At 39.1% G+C, this 26,209-nt stretch overlaps 1 protein-coding gene across 2 annotated transcripts in view; it reads left to right on the top strand.

Annotated features, from left to right (window-relative positions):
* The first annotated feature begins 397 nt into the window (after positions 1-397).
* Positions 398-26,209, top strand: part of Rbbp8 (RB binding protein 8, endonuclease) — a 91,423-nt gene continuing 65,611 nt past the window's right edge. For both annotated transcript variants that reach the window (XM_038331938.1, XM_038331937.1), the window contains exons 1-4: positions 398-586; positions 5,056-5,259; positions 15,413-15,455; positions 23,650-23,745. In XM_038331938.1, coding sequence (XP_038187866.1) covers positions 5,151-5,259; positions 15,413-15,455; positions 23,650-23,745 — 248 coding nt within the window. In that variant the 5' untranslated portion in view covers positions 398-586; positions 5,056-5,150. The remainder of the gene's footprint in view (positions 587-5,055; positions 5,260-15,412; positions 15,456-23,649; positions 23,746-26,209) is intronic.

Genomic DNA, 26,209 nt, shown 5'->3' with positions numbered 1-26,209 from the left:
GTTTTGAAATGTGGCGTTCAAATTCAGTACTCTCGGATCCCTTCACTAAACTGTAGGCAATTAAGGCTGAAACATCCGTCCATCTTAACTTTCAGTGTGGTACAGCACGCCAGCCTTGAATCGTGCTGGGCTCACACGGTCTTGGCTAACTAACTTTCGTCCGACACAGGGCTCGCGATCAAGTTCACAACAGGTCAGTAGGACAATGTGCCAGGGAATTCCACGAACCGGGGCTCGCCAAGCCTCTGGGCCCCCAGGGCGGCTCATCTCCGCAGCGTCCTCCATCCGGGTCCGCACGCAGCCCCTCCTCCGCCGCCCAGCAGCTGGGGGAAAGGGGCGTGACGCCCGCCGGCCGCGGGAACTCCCGCTGACGTCACGTGACGCCGCAGGGCTCGGGCCGGGCGGGGCCGGGCGCCCTCCGGCCTTCCTCCGGGAGGCTGTGGCCGTCCCCGCCGTGGGTCCGGCCGCCTGGAGAGGGAGGGAACGCGGCGGAAAGAGGGTAGGAGCGAGTGGCGGGGCCTTCCCGGCCCGGAGGACACCGCTGTCTGCCTTGCGCTCCCGAGGGCTTCCAGGGAGGCTCGGAGCGGTGAGTACAGGCTCTCCTTTCCCCCTACCCGGTGAGCGGAGTCGGAGCGGCCACTTCCGGCCGGGAGCCGCGCTCTAGGAGAGGCCGCGGCGGCGGCGGCGAGGCGTGAGGTACCGGCGAGGGAGGCTGGGCCCGGGCCGGCCCGGAGGACGCGCCGCGCGCCTGGTCCATTCTGAGTCTCGGGCTCCCGCGACGGTGCGCCTCTCGGCACTGAGCCCGCCCCGCGCATGCGCCGCCTGTGCAGCGCGCGCTTTTCGGGCACCCTGGGAAGCGCCCTCGGTGTGACCTGCTGAGGGGCGTCTGGCGGGAGGCGGCTGGAGCAGCGCGGCGAGTCTGCGCTTTGCTCGTGAGAGGGGCGCCGACCGGCCCGTGCGTTTCCCTTGTGTGGCCTTGCCGAGCATCTTCGGTGTGCAGGCTAGCGGTGCCGAGGACACAATTAGCCTTTGTATCCGCAGTGAGCGCGAGACCGGTGTGTGGAGGGGACAAGGGCGCGGTGCGCAGCGAATAACGGTTCAGAGCCAAAAGATGGGCTCCAAAGTGCTGGGCGAGCGGGTAGACGGGAAGGAAGTCGTGAACCGAAATTTGCAAACTTGGTATTAATGGTGTTTTATGTAGTGAGCGGCCGTGGTGGCAGCGCACGCAGATGCGGACAGGTCTCCATATGAGTTCGAAGCCAGCCTGGTCTGCCTAGGCCTTCTAGGTCAGCCAGGGCTAAATAGACTCTGTTTCAAAACAACAAAAGCACTGCATTATTTTAACTACCTCGTCATTGAAGCATTTCCTAAAGGATACTTAGTTTACACTAATGTTAACTCACTCTTAAGCTTCCCATTAAAGTTATTAAACCTTTAAACTTTTCTTTTTTCTTTCCTTCTTCCTTTCTTCCCTCCGTCCTTCCTTCGTTTCGACAGGGTTTCTCTGAGTAGCCCTGGCTGCCCTGGAACTTGCTTTTGTAGACCAGGCTGGCCTCTAACTCAGAGATTCACCTGCCTCTGCCTCCCAAGTGCTGGGATTAAAGGTGTGCGCTACCACCACCCGCCATACTTTCTCACTACAGAGAAGTATAGTTTTGGCCTCAAATCCTAACCCTGAAATAGCCCACCCTGTCTGTACTGGAGTTAATAATTGTACCTCTTTGTAGAGTTCTGATAATTCACTCATTAGAATTATTAAAAGTATAACCCATATGCTACTATACATAACTAAGTGTAGTCTCTTACTGGCCATAATGTATCTTTTATGGCTAAGCTAAACACAGGTTCATGAAGCAAAATTGTTTTAACACTCCTCATCAGACTGATGGAGGAGGGTTAGCTGTCTATGTGTTACTTTCATTGGTTAATTAATAAAGAAAACTGCTTGGCCTGATAGGTCAGAACATAGGTGGGTGGAGTAGACAGAACAGAATTGTGGGAGAAAGAAAGCAGAGTCAGGCAGACACCTCAGGTAGTTGCCATGACTCTCCTCTCCGAGATGGACGCAGGCTAAGATCTCTCCTGGTAAGCTACCACCTCGTGGTGCTACACACATTAATAGAAATGGATAAAGCAAGATATGAGAATTAGCCAATAAGAGGCTAAAACTAATGGGCCAGGCAGTGTTTAAATGAATACAGTTTCCGTGTAATTATTTCAGGTGTAAAGCTAGCCGGGTGGCGGGAAGCAGCCCACACCTCCTTCTACAGTCTCACTTTAAAAAATGAATATGAAATGAATATTCATGAGAGAAAGACATTAACATTATTATCATTCAGCTTCAATAATTGCCAGAGTAATGTGTTCTTGTTTCATCTCTCCACCCACACCCATTTTCATGCCAATTCCAGAGAACATTAGTTTATTCCATACTATTCCTGTAACAGACAAAACCTTAGTGGCAAAAGGAAAATGGAGCTGAAAATAAATCTCAGTGGTAGAATCCTCACCTAGCATGCATGTAGCTCTGGATTCTGTTCCCAGCACTAGAAGAAATAAAAATTTCTAAAAAGTTTAAATGACTGTATCATTATTGCATTCATGCTACTTAACAATTACTTAGTGCTCCCCCAAAATTAATAAGATTATTTGATATATATATATATATATATATATATATGTTCATTTATTCTGACTCTTTAGAAAGCTACTGAAACTTTGTAGCTCTTCGTAAATGTGTATTATTTCTGTAGCGCTGTGCAGGCGACCAAGCGCTTGCGTACATCGTTTTGTTTTGTTGTTGTGGTTTTTCAAGACAGGGTTTCTCTGGGTAGCCCTGGCTGTCCTGGAACTCACAGATCTTTTTTCTTTTTTAATTTTAGGTTAGAATTCAAAGTAATGGCATTTTTTTGTTTGTTTTTGTTTTTCAAGACAGGTTTTCTCTGGGTAGCCCTGGCTCTCTTGGAACTTTGTAGACCACGTTTGCCTGGATGGCAGAAATCTGTCTCTACCTCTTGAGTGCTGGGATTAAAAGGTGTGAACCACCACTTCCAGCGAAAGTAATGGGTTTCTTCAAATGTTATGCTGTGTTAATCAGGTTGAATGCATTATTGCTCCTCTGAAAGTTTTGCTTTAGTTTTTGTTTCTGAGACTCATTTTTATTTTATGTGCATGCATGCCTGGTATCCCTGGAGATCAGAAGAGGGTGTCAGATTCCCTGGGACTGGAGTTGCGAAAGATTGTGAGCTGTTGTTATGTGGGTGCTAGGACTTGAACTTGGGTTCTCTGAAAAAGCAGCCAGTGCTCTTTAAACACAGCCAGTTCTCTATCCGGAAGTTGTTTTTGTATGGAGACTATGCATCCCAGGCCAGCCTCAAACTCTCTGTGTAGCTGGAGAGCAGAGGATGGCCTTGAACTCCTGATCCTCCTGCCTCTGTAGTGCTGGGAATGGAGCCCAGAGCCTTGTGAGTGCTAGATGCACACTTACCCACTGAGCTACATCTCCAGGTCCTTCTGTGTTGTGCTCCCTTCCTCCTATCTCCTCTGCTTCCTCCCATTATTTTTCTTGAGAAGGACAGCCTGGAACTTGGAGCAGACTTCTCCCCTCAGCCTTCCCAGTGCTGAGATTCATGCGTGAGTCACCATGCCCAATAGGTTACTTTTGTAATGATAGCTAATTAATGGTTTCAGGTAAGAGCACAGTTTAAAATATTTATTAAGCCACTTGAGTTCCTGAATAGTCTGTTACTTCTTTTAGGGACTGCATAAGTTGTAAAGTTAATCGTTAGTTGGCACTATGTAAGAGTCACAAAGTACCATTACCCTAATAGTTTTGTACCTCTAAATAGAGAGTATTCATAGAGCTTTGCTGTGTGTGTATCATATTGACTTATTTCTAGAAATATACATAGGTCCTCCCATGCCTTAATATGTCAACCATCTTCCTGGTTTTATAACATGTGTGTATTAAGAGATTATAAAATCAGGAATATTTCAGGATGTTTTCCTACCTGGTTCATTATAACTATAAGTGTTGCACTGCACATCTCTCCAAAAGTTAAAGCAGTAATTTTTTCAGTGCTAGGGATTGAACCCAGGGCCTTCTCTGTGCTCAGCAAGCACTTGTTACCTACATTCTCATTCCTTGCATATTTACAATTCTACATTTATTTATTTACTATGTGGGTGGACGTATGTGCCCATGCCACAGGACATGTGGAGGTCAAAAGCCACCTTGTTGGAGTCAGTTCTTTCCTTCCTTCACCTTCCAGGGATCAAACTCGAGTTGTCAGGCTTGGTGGTGTCTTACCTGATGATTCATCTTGCAGGCCCCCATTCCCTTTTCTCTCTTTTCTTCTTTTAAAGATAGGATCTTGTTATATAGCCCAGGCTGACCTTGAATTTGGGATCCCCCCCCCCCAACCTCCGGAGTACTCCAATTGTAAGCATAAGCCAGCACAGCTGGCCACTACATTTTATAAGGGTAAATGAGTACTGACTGAACAATTGTAAACATTTCAATATTATTAGAGCCCTTTAACTTCAACATAATATGAGTAATTATTCTTTCTTAGATGGAAAACTGGAAACCAGCTGAGATTTATCCTGTGTGAAAGCCAACAACTGAAACCATAGTTTTCTTGCTGCTATCTTTTTTCTCCTCATTCTTCTTCTCCTCCTCCTCCTCTTTCTCCTTCATCCTCCCTCCCTCTCCCTCTCCCTCTCCCTCTCCCTCTCCCTCTCCCTCTCCCTCTCCCTCTCCCTCTCCCTCTCCCTCTCCCTCTCTGTCTCTCTCTGATGGCACAGGGTCTCACACTATGTAGCCCTGGCACTGCATAGACCAGGCTGGCTTTGAACTCACATCTCCGCCTGCCATTGCCTCTCAGCCACACCCTGTTCTCACCATTATCTTCTTTTCTCTCTCTTCCCAAATTCTCCAAATGATTGCTTGTAAATAGATAAAACTTAAAAATAGCTGGACTTGGACTTTCATCCTGATTTCAAATTACGTAAGCAGATATGCAAAAGATGATACATTGTAATTTGTCATTTCAGGTATTTGAACACTTCAGAGACAACCTCACACCTATGTAAGGTAACGAGAAAGGTCGGGGGAAACATCCACAAACAGAAGTGTGAAGCCTGGTAAGATGAGCATTTCGGGAAGCAGCTGTGGAAGCCCTAACTCTGCAGATGTGTCCAGTGACTTCAAGGAGCTCTGGACAAAACTAAAAGAATCTCATGATAAGGAAGTACAAGGTAAAGTCTTTCCTCAAGTGCTTGAGGCTATAGTAATAGAAACTAGCTTTGATCATTTTATTTGTTTTACATAGAAATAACTTTATTTAGGAGCAAATGTTCCACCTTTAAAGGGCATTTACTGTTGTAATGCTTTATGATTTGACCATAGTGTTTATAGACTTGTCATTTGTTACTTGTGGAAATATGCTAAAAAAAAAAAAACCAGTAGAATTTATTGACTGAAGACTTAGATTTGAATTCTGATTTCATTTAGTTCGTAACTGTTATATAATCTTTTATCTTTTTTTCTACTGTTATTTGCAGGATTATCTCTAGATGTAAAAGTGCCATTTAAGTAAATGACAAACCTTTCAGGAGCTGTTTGCTACTGAACTCTCATACAAACGTGAATGGCAGCCTCCTTTTGCAGCTGCTGTAGGCTGCCAGATGGTCACGGAAACAGTCCTGTGCAGTGCAGTGAAGTAAGAGCTCAGGAGACTTACATGGAGCGCAGGAATGTACAGAAGATTGAGTAGTTGTGGTTAGGATGAGCATATAAATATTTGTATTAAAGATACCTTGGGGACGAGGGATGTAGTTCTGTTGGTAGAGTGCTTGCCTGGCTTGTTTACTCAGGTAGATCTCTCAGTACCACATACACCAGATGCTATGGCACACACCTATAATCCAAGTCCTTCAGAGGGAGAGACAAGAAGATCAGAGGTTTAAGGTTTTTCTCAGATCTTTAATGTATGATAGTTTCCTTATATGTGAGAAAGGTTCCCTATTACAAATTAGGTGTTCTTTTGTGATGATGCTGAGGAGGGCAGCCAAGGCCTCACGTATGCCACATGAGTGCTCTCCTACTCTTACACTCCCAACCCTGTGACCCTTTCCTGATTGTCCGATGCAGCCACGTGCATGTATCCCAGTGCCCACACCTTTGACATCACAGTGCAGTGACGCTGATGTGAGCCCCCGTCAGTTCTGTGTGTGATTTAACCTGTGATAACGGCCTCAGTAGTTCTGAACTATGAAGGAGCCTGTGAGTCCCAGTGTACATAGAGATGTTAATCTCAGAAGTGTGATAGAATTTTGATGTAGTGCATTGTGTTTGGAAGATAAGGGAAAAACTAGTATGTGCTTACAATTTTCTTTCAGATCAGGCTTTACAGTTGGGTACATCCAGGTAAAAAAGGTGATGGGAGGATGAGAAAGACAGAGTTTCCTGAGAAGACTTTAGAAAAATTGAAAATAAGACCTTGATTCCCCCCCCCCCAAAGAATTATAGACAGCTGGTTTATTTCTAAGTGGTAATGTGATGGGGGTCTGCTCAGCATGTAGGTAAAAAGCAGATATGCTCAGGTTAGCAGTATGTACATGCTGAGGAGAGTCTCATGTCTCATCAACTTTATTTTTAGGATAGCTCTTTTGGGGAGGTGGTTCAAGACAGGGTTTCTCTGTGTAGCCCTGGCTGTCTACAGAACTCATTCTGTAGACCATATTAGCCTTGAATTTGGGGATCATCCTACCTCTACCTCCCAAGTGGTAGGATTAAAGGTGTGGGCCGACACACCCAGCTAGGATTGGCTCTTGAGTACTCTACTTCTGTTGATTGTGAGCGGATTCAAGTGGTGCTGTATTGAGACAGAGGCATGAGTTACAGTGAAGAAGCCTATAAAGTTATAGATTTAACTAGAAGTATCAAAAAGCCATTTCCTTTATCTGATTTGAGTAGAGATGGTAACTGTACAAGTTATTTAACTTTGTACTGTTTCGGATGCCTCGTGTATGATATGAAGATGATCTCTGATTGCGTTACGTAACTGAATGTGTATGGAGTGTTTGGAAGATGCCTGGCATACAATAGCCAATACATGTTCATTATCATCATCATTCTGAGAGAGCAACCGTGTTCAGTGAATGTCTGTTGCAGACACCTGCCAGTGGGATACTGGAAAGAAACTTTTAGCAAAAAGTCTCAAATATTGATTACTTTTATTTATAAAACAGTTATTTATTAATTAATTTATAGGGAGGAGTGTCTGTCCCATGGATATCAAACTCAGGTTGTCCTACCCAGAAGCAAGCCTCAAGACAGTTTTGCTGCGTTACAGCCCTGGCTGTCCTAGAACTCACTTTGTAGACCAGACTGGCCTTGAACTCAGAGATCTGCCTGCCAGTGCTTCCTAAGTGCTGGAATTAAAGGCGTGCACCACCAGTGCCAAGCCCTATTCTTTTCTTTTATAGGATCTAGCCCTGGCCCAAATTCCCTATGTAACCAAGGCTGACCATGAACATGGAACATTTTGGCATGTATTAGTAGTGCCTTCTAGAATGTTTTTTTTTTTTTTAAGGAAGATTTTATGATTTTTAGTGTATGAGTCCTTTGTTGCCTAAGCGTTTTATTTCCATGTTGTATCAAATAGAATTTTTCCTTTATAAAAATTTTGAGATAGTATATGATGATGTATCCTAGGCATGAACAGATCCTCCTGCCTCTCTCCCAAGGGCTGTTAAAGTTTAATTTGTATTTCTTTGTCTGTGGTTTTTTTTACATACCTTGTTATTTTCTGAGGTTGTTGGTTTGTGGGGGGCTGGCCAGTTAGAGCAGGAGTCACTAAGCTCAAGTCGACCTTGACCTTGCTGTATGGTTGGGGTGACTTTGAATTCCTGCTCCTCCTGCCCCTACTTCCTGAAGTGCTAGTATTAAAGGTGTTATAGTCATGCCCTGCAGTGGTTAGCTTTTTTCCTATCCCTGTCTTGGAGATATTTACATATAAGACAGACAGATGAGTTGAGGTTAGAGGACATGTTTGGGAGATGGTTTTCTCCTTCCACCATATAAATTCAAGGGATTGAACTCAGGTCATGAAACTTGACAGCAAGCGTCTGTACTTGTTGATCCATCTTGCCAGTCTAATCTTTGCTCTTTCTAATTTGAAGTTTGTTTGCTTGTTTTGAGACAAGGTTTCTCTGTGTCACCTTGGCTGTCCTGACACTCTCTCTGTGGATCAGGCTGGCCTCAAACTCAGATCCGCCTGCCTCTGCCTCCCGAGTGCTGTGATTAAAGGCAGTCGCCACTGTCTAGCCAAGTATCTTATTATAGTGCTAGTTATAGTGCTAGAAAACTAAGATACCATTTAAAGTTTTATTTTCTATCTTAATTTAATAGGGAAATATATTTTGACAGGTTTCTTCTTTTTGTTCTTCCATAAACAGGGTCTTCAGGAGACCTCTATTTTATGAAGCAGCATTAAGAAAACAAATGATATATTTGTTGAGCAAAGCGGCATAATTGTTATTAAGTCTGACAAATACTACGTAGTAGATAACTGACCTTTGTTTTATAGTAGATAGTTATTTTATGTTGTGCAGTCCTTGTTGCTGTTCTTTAATAGGCTTCGTAGTCCCAGGAATGTGTGTGCTACAAAAACATTAAGAGGATAGGGGATAAGAAGCAGGCTTGTTTCCTGCTTATGGATTCTTGGAGGTGTGGTTTTTGTTCATATAGGACAGAGTCTCACTATGGTGCCCAGCTGGTCTAGAAAAAGCTATGTAACCCAGGCAGGCCTCAGACTCAATTTCTTCCTGCCTCAGCCTCCTAGACTGGGGATCACAGACATGTGCCACCATGCTTAGCATTGTAGACACTATTTGTAGAAAATTGATTTTATTTAAAAATTTAGTTTGGGTTACTAGATATTTCCCAAACAAAAGAGGACTTTTTTATTATTACTCATTTGTCAATGTGGTTCATATAGTTCCATATAAAATTGGATCCTCTGACTATGTAATAACATCAAAGACCTGCCTAGGGGATGCTTACTTAAAAATAAAGGTGGGGGTTCTACTTGGAAAAACCAATACAAGAAGCTGTTTGCAAGACATCAAATATAGACGTGTCTGGACATCGCAGGTTTTGAAGTATATATAGGAATCAAAATTGACTCACTACGTTTTAAAGCTTCATGTCAGTAAAAGACAAAGGAGAAATATTAGGAAAAGTAAACAGTACTTGAGATGCATAATTTTTACATAGACAGCAAAGGAAATATACCCATAAGAAATTACATGCATCTGTATACCCTGCTGTATATAGCATTTGGGATTTCTTGTTTTATTCGTTTGACCAAAACATCATAAAACAATATCAATGATATGCCATATACAAAACTCTGTTCACTGATCATGATATAATAAGCTACATGCATTTCTTTTAAAACTAAGAAAGAATAAGTGGTCTCTTACTCTGAAAATCAGCAGTTTGCAAGCTGCATTCTTTACAGGGGTTATCCTAGCGATACTTGTCACTAAATTTTTACCCTTTTTAGCATAATTGTATCCTTCATTGTTCATTCTAGTGTCTAAGTTGTTATTGAGAATAGACAACTCTTTGCTTTGAATTCAGAATGAGTTCTAATAGAATTTTCATATTTTAATAAAAGTTTCGGAATCCTTTAAAATTTAAAAGTCCTAAGAGTATATTTGGGTAGGATTTTTTTTTTTAATCTCAGTATCAGGTTTATTAAAAGCACAGGTAATAAAGTAGAATTTAGAATATTTGTTTTTCATATCATTTTATAGTGTTCTGTGTTCACACTAGCTTCTGCTGTCACATCTCAGTTAATATAATTTCTGTGTCTCAAGTCATTTTCATAGAAAACTGGGCGATTTAGGGGACATAATTGGGACTGATTAAAGAAAACGGAACAGGTTGGAGGATCTAACATGAGAGCACAGCTGCACCTTGAGTCTGATTTAGTTGTTTATTGTTCTGCTTACTTGAAAATGTTTCGTCAAAAAATTACATTATAACTACAGAATCAACAGTTTTGGTTCATAGAACCAGAGCCTATTCATTAAGAGCTCTCGAAGTAGCGCTCACATATTATTTTATTACTTGCATTCATACCTGCTATAAAGTCAGTGAAATTCACAGCAGTTAGTTTATTCTGTAGTGTGTAGCTGCTGGCTGCGTTCCCGACGCCCTGCACCTGGCGGCTGGCTAGCTTATGCCCCAAAATAACAACACACAAATTGTATTCTTTTAAACACTGCGTGGCCCATTAGTTCCAGCTTCTTATTAGCTAATTCTCACATCTCTTGCTTTAACCCATATCTAATAATCTATGTAACACCACGAGTGGTGTCTTACCGGGAAAGATTCAACATGTCTGACCTGGTGGCTGGCTTCATGGCATCTGTCTCCCTGAGGAGAGGCACGGCGGTCTGCCCCAGAGAGGCTAGGCATGGCGATTTATCTCACTTAGGAGAGGTGTGGCATCTGACTGAGCCATCTACCTCACTTCCTTCTTCCTGTTCTGTCTACTCCACCCACCTAAGGGCTGGCCAAGGCAGTTTCTTTATTAAAACAGAAGACCCTCCCACATCAAGTTTATTTTGAGATAATTAAATATTAAAGTACATATACATTAAGTACAGCTGATTTCATAAATATAAGTTTTCAAAGCCAGGCAATAGTGGCACATGCCTTTAATCCCAGCACTCAGGAGGCAGGGACAAGTGGGTCTCTGTGAGTTTGAGGCCAGCCTGGTCTGCAAAGCAAGTTCTAGGACAGGGTCCAAAGTTACCCAGAGAAACCCTGTCTTGAAAAAACAAAAAATTATGGTTTTATTTTAGAATAGAAATAATTAGATAGTTAGAGAAATAGGATTTTGGGGGGTAAAATCAAATTATTTGATCTATTAACTGTTACTTATTAAGAAAAGTGGTTCTAGTTTAATCATTTCTATTTAAATAACATAAGTAACTGAAGTGACAGTAGTCATTACATGTGGTTTTTATCTGGATAAAAACTAAAGCAGGAATTAGTAGCATTGATTTTTGCTTATACATCACAAACTTAAACTCTTGTCTCATTTATGACCTCTTAAACTTGTTTAGTGTAATATAACATATACTTGCCCTTGATTGTTTGGTTTCCTCCAGAATTCATAGAATGAATAGGTTTATGATTAATTGATGTTCTATAGTACTTAGTCTTTTGAGCACTGTTTCCTAAATAGGTTCTCAGGTTGCTAGTGTTAGGATTCCAAATACTTTGTTGAACAGACTACCTGTTCATACAGGAGCTGCATTGTTGTATAGCCTCATTCCTTCCGATGGGTGTGGAGTAGGATTAAAGCTCACTTTATAGGGGTTCTAATTGTAGATACCTAATTGACTTGATGAATAGTAAATGCTAAAATTTAAAAACACACGTACACATAAACGTGTTTCAGAGCTGATCCACATGACAGAACAAATGCCTCACAGGTGTTGAATGCTTATAAAATAAGAGAGAGGTCTTTCCATATTTCCCAAGAATTTTCTTTTGAAGTTTATATGACTTTACACTTCATTGTTTCTTGTCTAAAAAATAAAGAATCTTTATTTCATGGCAAGCATCCACTTCATCTTTGGTTCTTTTTCACTTGCAAAAGCAGACCTGAGTTTTAGAAGTCAGCCAAAATTAAAAACAAAATCTGTCAGCAATAAAAATCCCCACATTTTGAGAAGAAGAGGCAAAAACTGCTGACTCCAGTCTTTATTTTATGGAGCATAAGTTCTTCGTTCTGCAAGAATGATGCTTTGCTGAGTGCTTCCAAGGCTCTTGAGTTTGTCGTCATTACCCAAAGAGGAGGAATTCAGGGTTAGGAATTCAGCAGCTGTGAAGGATTGTTATTATTATAAATAAAAGCACACCAGTTTACTTTTACCAGTTATAATACAAGCTTTCCCTTTTTATTGTTTTGCAAATCTTTTAAAAACAAATCGCTTTATTCTTACTATTTTAAGTCACATGTAATTTTTAAGAAAGAGTGCACAGATCTCTCATACCCTTTACCTAGGTTTTCCCGTTGGTAGTATATTGTATAGTTTTATTTGCTTCCTTTGAAAGTCAATCTATAACCAAGGTTGGCCTTAAACTCATGAAGTCCTCTAACCTCAACCTTCTAGTGCTGGGATTATGGATGTGAGCCACCATACTGGTTACACTTTATATATTTATTATCACAACCAAGACATTTTTATTGGTATAATTTACTAGGCTTATTCAGATCACACAAATTCTGTATGTACACTTGTGTATGTGTGAGACCTAGACTTGTGTGTTTAGTTCTGTACAGTTTAGCGATGTGTAGATTGTGTGTACCACTAAAGATTCTATGCCACTTACCTCCTTCGTTCCATCCTTCCTCTCCAGTTTATTCCATTAATATTCTCATTTTCATCTCTAATTTTTTCATTTCAAGAATGTTTCATAAGTGGAGTCATAAAAAATAACCTTTTGAAATTGATAAGTTTTACTTGGCACAATCCCCTTAGAGATCTATCCAAATTGTGCATGTATCAAAAGTTAATTGCTTCAGAGAGAATCTTGGTGTGTAGCACAGGTGGCCTCAAACTTGCCATTCTCTGTCTGTCTCTGAAGTAGGTTTTATTGTTAGATGTTACTTAAGTTGAAGAACATTTGATTGTTTCTAATGTATAGCTGTTCTACTAAAGATACTGTAATGACTATGACTTTTTACACTTCCTTATTAATAATGTTTTATTTAGTTGAACGATAGGTTGTAGAACCAAGGGTGAAATGTGTCATATTCATTAAACTTGCTAGAAGCCAAACTCAAGAGAGAGCAAATCTGTAACTCTAGCCCCCAAATTCTTCAGAGCCTTCCATTTGCGTATTTGGGTTTCCGGCCCCACTGGAGACAGTGAGGAGAGTAGGGCAGACTTCCCCACCAGTGTCCGTCCTGACAGGGACTAACGGGGACGCTTAAACAAACTCTCCCTGAGTTATGTTATCCAAGATGGTAGTAATTACAGTTACTTTGAAGTAATTGTTCTTAGAATTAAGTGCATTAGTGTTTCTAGACACATCATATTGGTGTGTGTAATTTACTATTGTCCATGAACTACGAAAGGCAGCTAGTAAATAAATAATCTTTTATTATTCAGAAATCATTCAACTAATAACTATTTCTTCAGGGCTAATTCTGTCCCATACAAGATAATCTTAGCTGAACATGGTGGCACACACCTAAATTCTCAGTGTTTAGCAGGCTGAGTCAGGAGGATTGTGAGTTTGAGACCCAGCCTGGGCTGCATAGTGAGTTTGAGGCCAGCCTGAATAATATAGAGAGATGCTGATTTGTTTTAAATTTTTAAGTATATTTTATTTTTATGTATATGACTGTTTGCCTTTATGTATATCTGTGCTGCTGCCCTTCAAAGCTAGAAGAGCATGTCACCTCCCTTAAGACTGGCATTATAGGTGGTTAGGAACAGCCGTGTGGTGCTGGGATTGGAACCTTCATTCTCTGGAAGAGCAACCAGTGCTCTTAAAACACTGAGCCACCCCTTCAGCCCCCAAGATTTTAATTTTTTCCAAGATATATATTACATGTATTAGTGTTTTGCCTGCATGTATCCATGTGTATCATATGCATACCTGATGTCCATGTGGAACTGGAACTGGAGCCGCAGTCGCTGTGTGGGTACTGGGAATCAGACTCTGGTTCTGAAGAGCAGCCGGTTTCCTAACCTCCTGAGCCATTTCTCCAGTCTGGGAGACCCAACTTTTAAAAAGAGAAAGGAAATGAAATTCTTAGAGAATATTAAAAATTTTTAGGCAATTTATTTTTAAAGTATAATATTTCTAATTGAAGAAATTACAGAATAGTAAGAACTTAATTAGGAATCAAAGTAAATAGTCCTTTTACTCTCTTACATTAATCAAATTTGTATAGGATAAAGAGAAAGGCTGTATTAAACTAGAAAAATTAGCTAATTTGACTTTTTTTTTTTAAAAAACATAGACAGATTCAGCCATATAGCTTATGATCATCTAGCTCCAGCCTAAGTGCCAATATTTCAGTTACATACCACAGGGCCCAGTTTAGTGTGTGTGTGAAGAGTCTTTGAGGATTGTAAAGGTTGTCTATTGTAGCAAGGAGAGCCAGGCCACTTGTCCTGGCCGCTCAACTAGCTTAGCCTCGAAATGACCACACAGAAACTATTAATTAGATCACTGCTTGACCATTAGCTTTAGCTCTGTCTCAGGCGGGGGATCCATGGCGTCTCTGACTCTTTCTCTTCTCCCAGCATTCAGTCTGCCTTCCCTGCCTACCTAAGTTCTGCCCTATCAACAGGTCAAGGCAGTTTCTTTATTCATTAACCAAGAAAAGCAACACACAGAGGGGACTCCCGCATCAGTCTATTATAATTGAGATAGTGTGGTTTGTTAGACAGGCTATTATTCCAGCAAGTAGTACTTTATATATATTTTGTGAAGACATTTCTAAATATTTTTACATTGAATACTTTTGTTATTATGAGTTTCTATATAGATTAGAACCCAAGAATCCAGACAGTGCTGTGAATATCTTTGGATATACTGCTAAGTTGTTTTCCAGAGACTGTACTGGTTTCCAGTATCTCCAGAAAAGTGTGGTTGTATAGTTTTACAACCCTTTATCAATGCTCAACACTATCATTTTTATAATTAGTAATTCTTTTGTTTTGCATTTATATTAAGTTGCTAGTAGTATTGTAGGCAATGTTTTGTGCTTATTTGGTGATTTTCTTTTATTGGTTACTGCCATGAAAATCAGAAATACTGTATTACTTTATGAATATTTTCTCTTGTTTTGTTTTATATCAGACTTAAGTAAAATTGAAAAGAGTGTGTCTAGAGTTAAAAATTCTAGTGCCATTCTTTAAATACCTTCTGTAAGCAATTTTGTTTGTAATCCAGGACTTCCTGCCACAATCTAGTTTAATACCCAGAGACTTGAGCCTTCATAAGCACTATTTCTGTTAGCATATACATATGCTGTGTCAGGGCACAGACCTGCGTTTATAGTGAAATGCTAATTATATGTTTGCCCTCACTATTAGAAAGGAAATAACTCACTTTTTATCTACTTGGCTGTCATTTAATAGACTAAAAGCAATAATGTTGCAGATTTATTTTTGTAGCCTGAGGGTACAAGTAAGGGGAATGCACTGTACATCAAATGAGTCCTGGATCATTATTCAGAAGCCGGTTTAAATTGGCTTAATAGTGTAGCATTTGCCTCATAAAGGAACTTAGATAACTACTTTAGAATTGGTGCAATGTGTAACAAAATACTATGCTTTTTTTTTCTTTGTTACCTTGCAGGTTTACAAATAAAAGTAACCAAACTGAAAAAGGAACGAATTTTGTAAGTATCAGTATGTAATGCCTATGTTTTATTTATTAATTAGTAGTTGATATAGTCAGTTTTGTTATTTGAAAAACTTCATGTCTTATAAAGGAATTAACTTTGGGCTAATTAATTGTGATTATATTTTTTATTATGTTTAAAGTAAAAAAAGAACTGGTTACTAAGTACAGGCTTAGTAAATATGCATATGTATATTTTACTGTATTCTATAATATAAAATCATCTTTTCATAGAATAGTTAGTGAAATGAGAATTGTTTGTCATTCTCTGGCATATTAATTCCTAGAATTCAAAGTATTACAAGGAGGGGAGAAGAATAATTTAGAGTTTGCACGTTAGAAAATTTGAAGTAAATAGCAGAATAGAATGTCAATAAATATCACAAAAAAACAATGTCATTATGACAAGGGCTTTATAGTATATACCTATATGCACCAGCTCCCATGGTGTAATGGTTAATGCTCTGAACTCTGAATCCAGCGATCTGAGTTTGTATCTTGGTGGACTATACCTTTATATTCCTTATCTCCTGTTTCTAATATTTCCAGACAATTGCTCACCATTTATATTTATTTAAAAAAAAAAGAACTTTTCCTTCACCCCTAGAAAATAATATTTGATAGCAGAGATAGATTCAGAAATGGGAAGAATACAAAAACTTTAAACATGAAGACTGGAGAAATCTTAGTCACTAAGCCCTAGTGGTTAAGTATTGTGTAATCACACTGAGGTAAATAAAACTGATTTATTAAGGGTTTGTATTGGGAAGGGATGAACTCACAAATACAGAAAAAAAGGCAGATGGTGTCGCTGATCCCTCATTGTCTCTCCACCATCCTGGGTCTCCCCTCACAATAAGCAAGAGCCTTGAGAGCAAGAGAATGAGCAGCTTCTCTTGCAGCTTAACAGTGGACACATAGCACCCCAGGCCACATTCAAAAGGCCATTTCCTTAAAAGCTAATTGGCTGAATGGATCCCTACAATTTCCTCTTTTGTCTAATTAAGAGGGTTCTAAGCATAATACAAAACTATATACAATAAGAATAAATAATCAAGTATTACCCAGAAGAAATAAAAGGCAAAAGCCATGTACAAAAATAGAACTACAACCAACATGAACAACATCAAACAAGAAACACATGCTAAATGTCCAGTCTAAGGTAATTAACAAATAGCAGATTATTTCAATAGTTGTCCTATCCTAAGGAGTCTTTTACCTAAAATGTCTTAATTAAGTTTTGAGAGGAAAGTAGTTGTGACTGCCTAGGCTTCAACCCCATCAAAAACCTGAGAAGAAAAATATTACCTGAGTAAGCAGGAAGTGCAAGCAAGCAACTTTCAGAAAGTGCAAGAAATGACCTGTATAGTCACCCAAAGTCTCATTTTTAACATTAGGGCAACCAACTTTGGCTAAGGCCTAGAGTATCTGATGGACCATTTTCAGAATCAGGAGATTATGAAAGACTGTCCTACCCTGTCTTGGCAAGGTTTAGCAATTGTTTTTGCTTGTATCCTGCTTGTCCAGCTTGGACAGCGTGCATATTGCAAGGGCAGTTCTTTGTTCAAAGGCCAGTTTTGCTAAGAAGAAAACAAGCTCCATATGGAGTGTCTTTGGTGCCCAACATTCTCTCTGTAATAGATCTGTGCTGCCGGGAGCAATTGTGTCTCATATCAACAGAATCCTGAGTTATTTAAATACCGTATTTTACAGTCCTTTGAAGTGTTTGGAGATTATCTATCTATGCAGAGCACTTCTCTGTGCATCTAAACTAAAAGTATGACACACATGGGTGACTGTTAATCTATAATTTTTAAATAACCCGTGTATCTGAACAACTAAGCTTCTTATAAGAACATAAACAGTCTTTAAGCAGATGTGCAGCATGAGGACAATGACCTGTTACAGCTGTCAGTGGACACTTAGCACCTCACCCAAAGGGCCCACAAGGCTGGTCCCCCAAAAGTTAATTAGCTGAATAGATTCCTGCAACAGTTAAGAGCACTTGTTCTTGTAGAGGACCCAGGATTCAATTCCTAACAAACCTGTGGTGGTATACAACCTTACCTGCAGATCTATGTCCTCTTCTGACTTCCACAGATACCAGATACTATATTGGCGCACATGCAAACATACTGGCAAATGATTCACTCTTGTGTGTGTGTGTGTGTGTGTGTGTGTGTGTGTGTGTATGCTTACACACACACATATATATGTGCATATAAACATGTACTATATACATTTGTAGCTGGCTTTGAAATCTATGTAGACCGTGCTAGCTTCGAACTCAAAATCTACCTGCTTCTACATCTGCCTCCTGAGTGTTAGGATTATGTGTACACCATGACACCTGGCCCATGTGTTGCTTTTTAAGGATGTTGTTTTAAATTTCAGAGTAGGTATTTAGAATGTATTGCTCACTGAATAGGTATTTTCTTTCTAGCAATCAACCAGAAATTACTTTCCTATTAAAGAAATTATGTTCTTTCGTGTACAGGGCCCTTAAAAAGGCGCTACCTAATCAGAAATCACTGAAATCACTCAGAAAATCACTGAAAGACTTAGATTATTCTTTTCTTTCTTTTCCACAAGTGTTTATGGTTTTCTTTCCCCCTTAGTCTTGCAAAATGGCACAGTGACCATGCCATTGTAGTCATCTCTTGGAGAACTTGTGTCTCTTTTTATTAATTATCAACATTTGCCAGAACATTCAGCTGATTTGCTCTAACTTACCATAATTTTGCCATCATTTCCTAAATAACTACACAGAAATTAACATGACTGGTTTAGATTGAATGGATTTTTCACTACTTTATCCATATTCTAGAATGTATCGAATAAGTAACTACATTGTTGACAGTGAGTTCTAGGATTGTCACTTTTAGAAGAAAGGAGTTAAAAACCCAAAACAGGGGAGAATTGAATAAAATGCACTGTTTAGTAGGGAGTTGGAATTACCAGTAGGCACTTAATAGAATATTTTGATAGATAAATAGTATAGAAGTTGATATTTTTGTTAATACGGGTGAGAACATATGTATAGGTTCTATGATTGGTCTCTTGAAAGGTCCTAAAAGCAGTGACACCTGTGCCTACCTCAGATCTTGATTTCTAAGCAGTGTCTTCCAGTAAAGCAGTCTGTGTAGGCTAGAGAGACAGCTTGATGTTTAAGACCACTTGGTTGCTCTTCCAGAAGACCTGGTTTGATTCCCAACACCCACATGGTGACTCACAACCATCTGTAATTTCAATCCCAGGGGATCTAATGTCCTTTTTGACTTCAGAACACCAGATATATAAGTCATGCACAGACATATATGTAGGCAAAGTCCTCATACACATCAGTTAGTTAATAATTTTTAAAGGAATCTATGTTCTTTGGAGAAATGGTAACAGCTACTTGAGGCTCATAGAATACAAGATGAGCTGGAACATTTTGTGATACCAGAGAAGAAGGACGTAGTGAAAACAGTGTGCATTATAGTAAAAGAATGGTCATGTAACTCACATGGTAGACTGTATACCATGGGCAGAGCCCTGAGGTTGATTCCTAGTACCAAATAAAAACCAGGCATTGTGATACTATTTATAATATCAGCACGTGGAGATGGAGGCAGTTGTTAATCTTGACCTCACAGTAAGTGTGAGGATAGCCTGGGCTACATCAATCAAACCTTGTCACAAAAAAATTAAAGAAGCAAAGTGAAAAAACTCACAAGAGTAAATCTAAGACAACTTGTACAAATAAATAATGATAAATTTGTCTTAGTTATCGTTTCTGTTGCTAGGAAGAGACACCATGACCATGGCTTACAGTTTCATAGGTTTAGTCCATCATCATCATGGTTGAACATGGCAGCATACAGACAGAGATGGGCAGGAGAAGGTGCTGAGAATTCTACATATTAATCCTCAGACAGCAGGAAGTGAACTGAGACACACTTCTCCAACAATACCACACCTACTCCAACAAGGCCATACCTCCTGATAGTGCCACTCACTATGAGCTTATGGAGGAGACCAGTTATATTCAAACCACCATAAATTATATTTCTCTTAAAGGGTAACTTTCTTTTAAGTTTGGTTTTGATTCCAAGTCTTTTTTTTAATTGATTTATTTTGTATGCACTGGTTCATTGCTTACATGTATGTCTGTGTAAGGAAGCTAGATCATCCTGTTGAGCTGCTGTGTGGGTGCTGGAAACTGAACCCAGGTCCTCTGGAAGACCAGCCAGTGCTCTCAACCACTGAGCCATCTCTCCAGCCCAAAGGAATAACTCTTTATTAGTGGAATTCCAATTAGTAAATGAAGAAAGAATAGTAGACATAAAAGTCATTATTTGGGAAGCTTTACAGCACTAATTGTAAAATGCAATAACCACCAATTGAGCCTTAAAAAATATGATAAGAAACAGTATTTGTAGGTAGAAATATGGCTTAATGATTAAGAGCACTCACTGCGCTTCCACAGGACTCAAGTTTGGTTCCCAGCACCACTGCTCACAGTAGCCTTTAACTCCAGTTCCAAGGGGACTGACAGCCTCTTCTGACGTTTCTGGGGATCAGGCACACACATGGGTACACATAACATTTATGTAGGCAAAACACTCATCTATAAAATAGAATATGTGAGTTTAAAATAGAAACTGTATTTGCAAATTTCATAAATTCTTCAAAGTGTCTTCCTACAAGATACCAAATTCAAGGGCGGGGGTTCATTACAACTGAGAAACCCAGCAGACTTAACAAATCAAATGATCAGAGTTAACATCAATAATCATGAGATATATTTGTCTTGAGGGTCTCTTGATATGGTTCAGTAAAAAGGGTGCAATATTACTTCTCTCATATTCTTAGCAAAACAGTATTATGCTGCAGAAGCATAGTCAACACAGGCAACAGAATAACTTTATAGTACTTTGCAATGATGTCAGCACAACAGAGACTTCCAGATTGGAAGAGATTTGAGAAATATAATGGAGGGTCCTGGACCAGAGAAATTATGTTAAAGGAACATTTGGTAAAATTTAAATGGGGTTTGTTAATTATTTACCACTTACCATTGTTTTTATTAGTGTTAATTTTATTTTGACAATTGGTTGTGATTTTCTATATTTATAAATAGTTTGTAAATCTGAGGTTGTTTTCAAAATGAAACATTAGAAAAGATCAACTTCTCTCCCCCAAACTATTAAATATTGAAGAAACTAAGACTAATCTTAGCAAGAAATAAACTAAGAAAATGGCTATTGAGTAGGCAACTGGAAATGTTACTACAGTTTGTCACCAGCTCTGCAGTAGCCAGTAAAGAGTCATTACTAATGCCGTTCCTGGAGCATGATACTCTTTCTGTGGCACAGTTTTACTTCTGTGGGTTATAGAGCTTCATAAACTGTCTAGCTTTTAAGTATGCTTTAATGCTGATAATATGGCCTTATATTTACTCATTTTATATTTATATGTATATAAAGAATTGTGTTTGTTACCTCAAAAATTTTATTTCAAAGTGAAATGATAAAATTACATTTTATTGGATGAGACCAAAATACAGTTATTTCCTTAATAGGTAAAATTTATTTTTATATCCACTTGAAATATAATGGAAATATCTTTTATTTAAGAATATACTTTTCTTTGATGCTACAATTGCTTTGAGTTATTTGAGTTTTAGTATTTGTGTTGATGTCCTTTGTAAACATTGTCAACAGATTATGAATACTGTCAGTAATATCATACAGTGATTTAATGAAAACCAAATAAAATATCTAGATGACTCTGTACTGGCATCATTCCACAGTTTCCCTTGTATTGTAGGAGGCTGCTTGTTCCCGACTGCTCAGCCCCAATACTGTTTGGCCAATAGCTTAAGCGTATTTCTGGCTAACTCATATCCTAAACTAACCCATCTCCATTAGTCTGTGTATCGCCACGTAGCTGGGCTTACCTCCACCTTCTTCCTCCCAGCATTGTTTAGTTTTCCCTGCCTAGCTCTGCTCTGCTCTAGGCTCAAGCCAGCTTTCATTAATGGTAATCACAGCATACAGGGGAATCCCCACATCACCCTTGTACAATACTCTGAACACTCGGGGAGTTCTTGTTCACTTTTTTTAAAAAAGATTTTTTTTGGAAGATTTATTTATTATGTATTCAGTATTCATGTATCCCTGCAGGCCAGAAGAGAGCACCAAATCTCATTACAGATGGTTGTGAGCACATGTGGTTGCTGGGAATTGAACTCAGGACCTTTAGAAGAGCAGGCAAAGATCTTAACCACTGAGCCATCTCTCCAGTCCTTAAAAAAGAATTTTATTGTTATTATCGTTACTTGTATGTTTGGAAATTTTGCCTTCATGTATGCCTATGCACCATGTGTGTGCTTGGTGCCCATGAAGTTCAGAAGACAGCCTTAGATCCTAAAACTAGAGTTACTGATGGTTGTGAGCAGTCATTTTGCTGCTAGGAATCAATCCTGAGTCCTAGAAGGGCAGCCAGTGCTCTTAACCACTGAGCCATCTCTTCAGCTTCAGTGTTTGGCTTTTTCTGATAGGTTGAAATCTTTTTTGTTGCTTCATGGGTCAGTGTTAGTTACTAATGTTGTAAATTCTAAATTAACAACTGCTGATTCAAATGACTGTAAGAGTCAAATATTGATCATTTTTAAGAAGCAGTATTAAAACCCAGAAATCATTGTGCTTACTCCTTGATTATGAATTTTAAGTTACTTTCACTATATGTTTTTGAAAGAACTTAGTATTTTTTTTAATGTGGATCCTTGCAATAAGACTGTTAATTTTATTTTCTAAGATATTACTATTTTACATGATTAAGTTATAAAGAAGCATTTTATTTTCTCTTGAATCAAAGTAATTACCCAGCAAATTGAATTACACAGTTTTAGAATTGTTCTAGATTTGCTTATTGTAAACATAGATTTGGTTTTTTGGTGTTTGTTTGTTTGTTTTTGTCTTTTGTTTTGTTTTTTGAGACAGGGTTTTCCTGTGTAACTTTGGAGCCTGTCCTGGAACTCGCTCTGTAGACCAGGCTGGCTTCAAATTCACAGAGATCTGCCTGCTTCTGCCTTTGAGTGCTGGGATTAAAGATGTACGCCACCACCGCCCAACATAAATGTACTTTTTACAGTGTAATATTTTTTACCCATAGCTAAACAGCCACATAAAGATGCATATTGAATGTAAATTAGTGTTGACGATAAGTTTCTCAAAATTACTTATAATACTTCTGAATATAAAGAATGGGAACATGGCTAGTTAGTCAATGGGTAATAGCAATGTTTTACTTTAATTTGTAGCTTGTAGTCATTTGGTCTTTTTAGCACCTTCTTTAATGTCTGTGGATTTCAGGTAAATTGGGATTTGCCAGTTTAGAAGCAAAAATGAGGCCGGGCAGTGGTGGCACACGCCTTTAATCCCAGCACTTGGGAGGCAGAGGCAGGCGGATCTCTGTGAGTTCAAGGCCAGCCTGGTCCACAAAAGCTAGTTTCACAACAGGCTCCAAAGCTATAGAGAAACCCTGTCTCGGAGGGGGGAAAAAAAGCAAAAATGAGTATTCAATTTCCTAGTAACTAGGAAAGTAAAGGGTAGTTTTGTTTGTTTGTTTTTTGCCTTCTCCAAAGTAAGCTAGGTTCTTGCATAGTGGAACAAGGATTTTGTGTTTATCCACCATATATCTATTTCATAACAAAAGAAATAATTTTCATAATGGTCAATTAGTCAATCTGATAATCTTAGAAATCTGCCATTGCTTAATGAAAAAAAAAATCTTTATTTTACTAAGGAAAAAAAACGACATACTTCTACCCTTATCAGCCATTTAGCTTTTTTTTTCTTTTAAGACAAGGTAATGTGTGTGAACATATGTGTATTCACATGTGTGTGGAGACCAGAGGCCATTGTTGGGTGTTTTCATTTGCTTTTCTCCTTAAGTTTTTAGACCAGATCTCACTGATTTTGCTAGGCTGTCTGGCCAGCAAGCCCCAGAGGTTCTCCTGTCTCTGCCTCCCGGGTGCCTGCCGTTTTGCAGGTGCTGGCTGTCTTAGTTGCTGGGGATGGGAGCGAGCACTTTACTGTCTGAACTGTCTTTCCCACCACAGCATAGCACAAACTTTGGAATTATAGTGTCAGAACTATCCTTTTAATTTTCTGTGGAATCTTTATTTTTTTTTTTTAATTTAGAGATGCACAAAGACTGGAAGAATTCTTCACCAAAAATCAACAGCTGAGAGATCAACAGAAAGTACTTCAGGAAACCATTAAAATTTTAGAAGATAGGTAAGTCTGGTACTTGAATAAGATTTATTTTCCTCTCAATGGGAGTCCATTCTGGAATTGAAAGTGACTCCACCCCCCTTAGTTTTATGTCATTGTTGAATAATTTCTTTCTGACACTGAGGATGCACTCCCAGGTTTTGCGTATTTTTTCTCATTATTTTTATCAATCATAGCTTAATCAATAAATGGTGTCTTTAACGTTAGATATAAGGGGAACTTAAGGGTATCAGTGTTCTAATCATTCAATGCTTACATTTTCTTTTATTTCCAAGTAAATGGAGACTAATAAATTCTATTTCTGTCTTCTTTTCTACTCTGATTTTTCTTTTATAGTTTCTCACTTTTCACCAATGTAGGGATTCTTCTTTCTGAATATTCTTGAGTTAACATTCTCAACCTTCATACATAGACTTTTCACTGAGATTAAATCAATACCCAGGAATAAAAACGCTTCCAGAATTGAGTGCTTTCCATTTTCATATATGTTACAAAAAGGGCTAACTGATTTGAACTTGCATCTTTTTTTTTTTAAGTGGTGGAGTGATTTCTTAACTTATACATTTTGTGTGTGTGTGCACGTGCCTTGATGTGCATGTGGAGGCCAGAGAACAACTGTGGGGTCCCAGGAATCAAATTTATGTTATCATACTTGGCAGCAAAAGCCTTACCTGCAGGACCGTTTTACCATTCCAAAATAATGTAGAATGCTGCACAGTGCAGACCAGAATTGAGTGTCATCTCTAGTCGTAAGGATATCCACTTACTTGAATAGGCAGTAGTATGTGGAAAAGATCTTCATGCTTTGGGAATCACATATGTAGTGTGAAGCGGCGGGCTGCCACCCGCCGCCGGCTAGCTTTACACCCGAAATAATTACACGGAAACTGTATTCTTTTAAAACACTGCCTGGCCCATAGTTTCAGCCTCTTATTAGTTAATTCTCACATCTTCCTTTAACCCATATTTAGTAATCTGGGTAGCACCACGAGTTGTGGCTTACCAGGAGAGATCTTAACCTGCGTCCATCTCGGAGAGGAGCAGCATGGAGACTCCTATGGCGACTGCCTGAAGCGTCTCCCCAACCCTACTTCCTTGTTCCCACAATTCTGTTCTGTCTACTCCACCTACCTAATTTTCTCTTAAAGGGCCAAGGCAGTTTTCTTTATTAATAATGAAAGTAACACATAAACACTCCTCCATCACACATATCTGAATCTTAATTCCAGCTTCAGTGTATCTTTAAAGAAAATTTCATAGACATAGTGCTAGGAAGAAAATGTAGTTACATGGTATATTTGAGTGACTATAAGAAGGACACTTAAGGTTTTCAAAGGGTAGCCTTTCTGAGGCAGTGACATTGAGATAAAACTTGAATGAAATGGGTGTGGAGGAAACAATTTTAGAACATGGTTTTGTTTGTTTTGCTCGAACTGGCTCTGTACAGTTGAATCTTTCTTCCTCACGTTCTTTATCTAAGCCCTTTTGAAGATCCTCCCTTTCCAGTGTCTTTAAACATATTTCACTTTGTATTTAATTGGTCTTCCAGTTTAGTTAGCTTTTGTAACTTTTACTTCTTTTTATTTATTTGTTTACTCATTGGTGTTTTTGAAACAGTGTCCCACTATGTAAACTCTGTCTGTCTTGAAGCTCACTAGGTAGACCATGCCAGCCTCGCACTCAAAGATATCTGCCTGCCTCTGCCTCCCATATTTTGGTATTAAGGGTGTGTGCCCACTATACCTGGCTTATACTTTATGTGAGTTTTCCTATCCTACAGCCTTTTTGAGAAGTCTCAGTATATCTACCTCCTTTGGAAGTGTTTTATAAATTATTCTATTAAGATGTCTATTTGTTAATTCTGTAATTTCTTTAGAAATAGACTACTTTATTGTAAGATGTCTAACCTCTGACCATTCTGGTCATTGATTTCATTTGAATCATGCTTCATTGCTGTTTTTCACTTAAAATGCTGCCTGCCTGCCTGCCTGCTGTTTTATCTTTGAGACAGGTGTTTTTAGGCTGTCTTTTAACTCATTCCTTTTACCTCAACCTTCTCAATGTTTGGATTACAGTCTTCAGTGTATTTTGTGCCCAATGTCATGGTTCATTTTTCAGTGAGAGTCTATATGCATCTTGTATTAACTTTATAGTTGGGCATCTGGCAGTTGGTTTTCAAATTAACACCATAAGACACATGGTAGGTCTATTTTTCATAAAAGAAAATAGCTGGCAAAGAAGAGAGAAGCTTTTCCAGGATTTCTTAGTTAATACGTAATTAGATCAAATCTGAAACTTTCCTTATTGCCCATAGTTTCTATGGGCCTTAGTTTTATGAATGTCAGTGTAAATTAATTACATCTCAAGAGTATTTATGCTTGACTTACATTGCCAAAACTGATCTGAAATGTGAGATCTTCAACATTGCTTATTATATAGCCTATTCTTGTAGCCTATTCTTTTTTAG

This window comes from Arvicola amphibius, chromosome 5 (assembly GCF_903992535.2).
Source record: "Arvicola amphibius chromosome 5, mArvAmp1.2, whole genome shotgun sequence".
Lineage (NCBI taxonomy): Eukaryota > Metazoa > Chordata > Mammalia > Rodentia > Cricetidae > Arvicola > Arvicola amphibius.
Note: the sequence above shows the minus strand (reverse complement) of the source record. Positions and strands in the feature narration are given on the sequence as shown.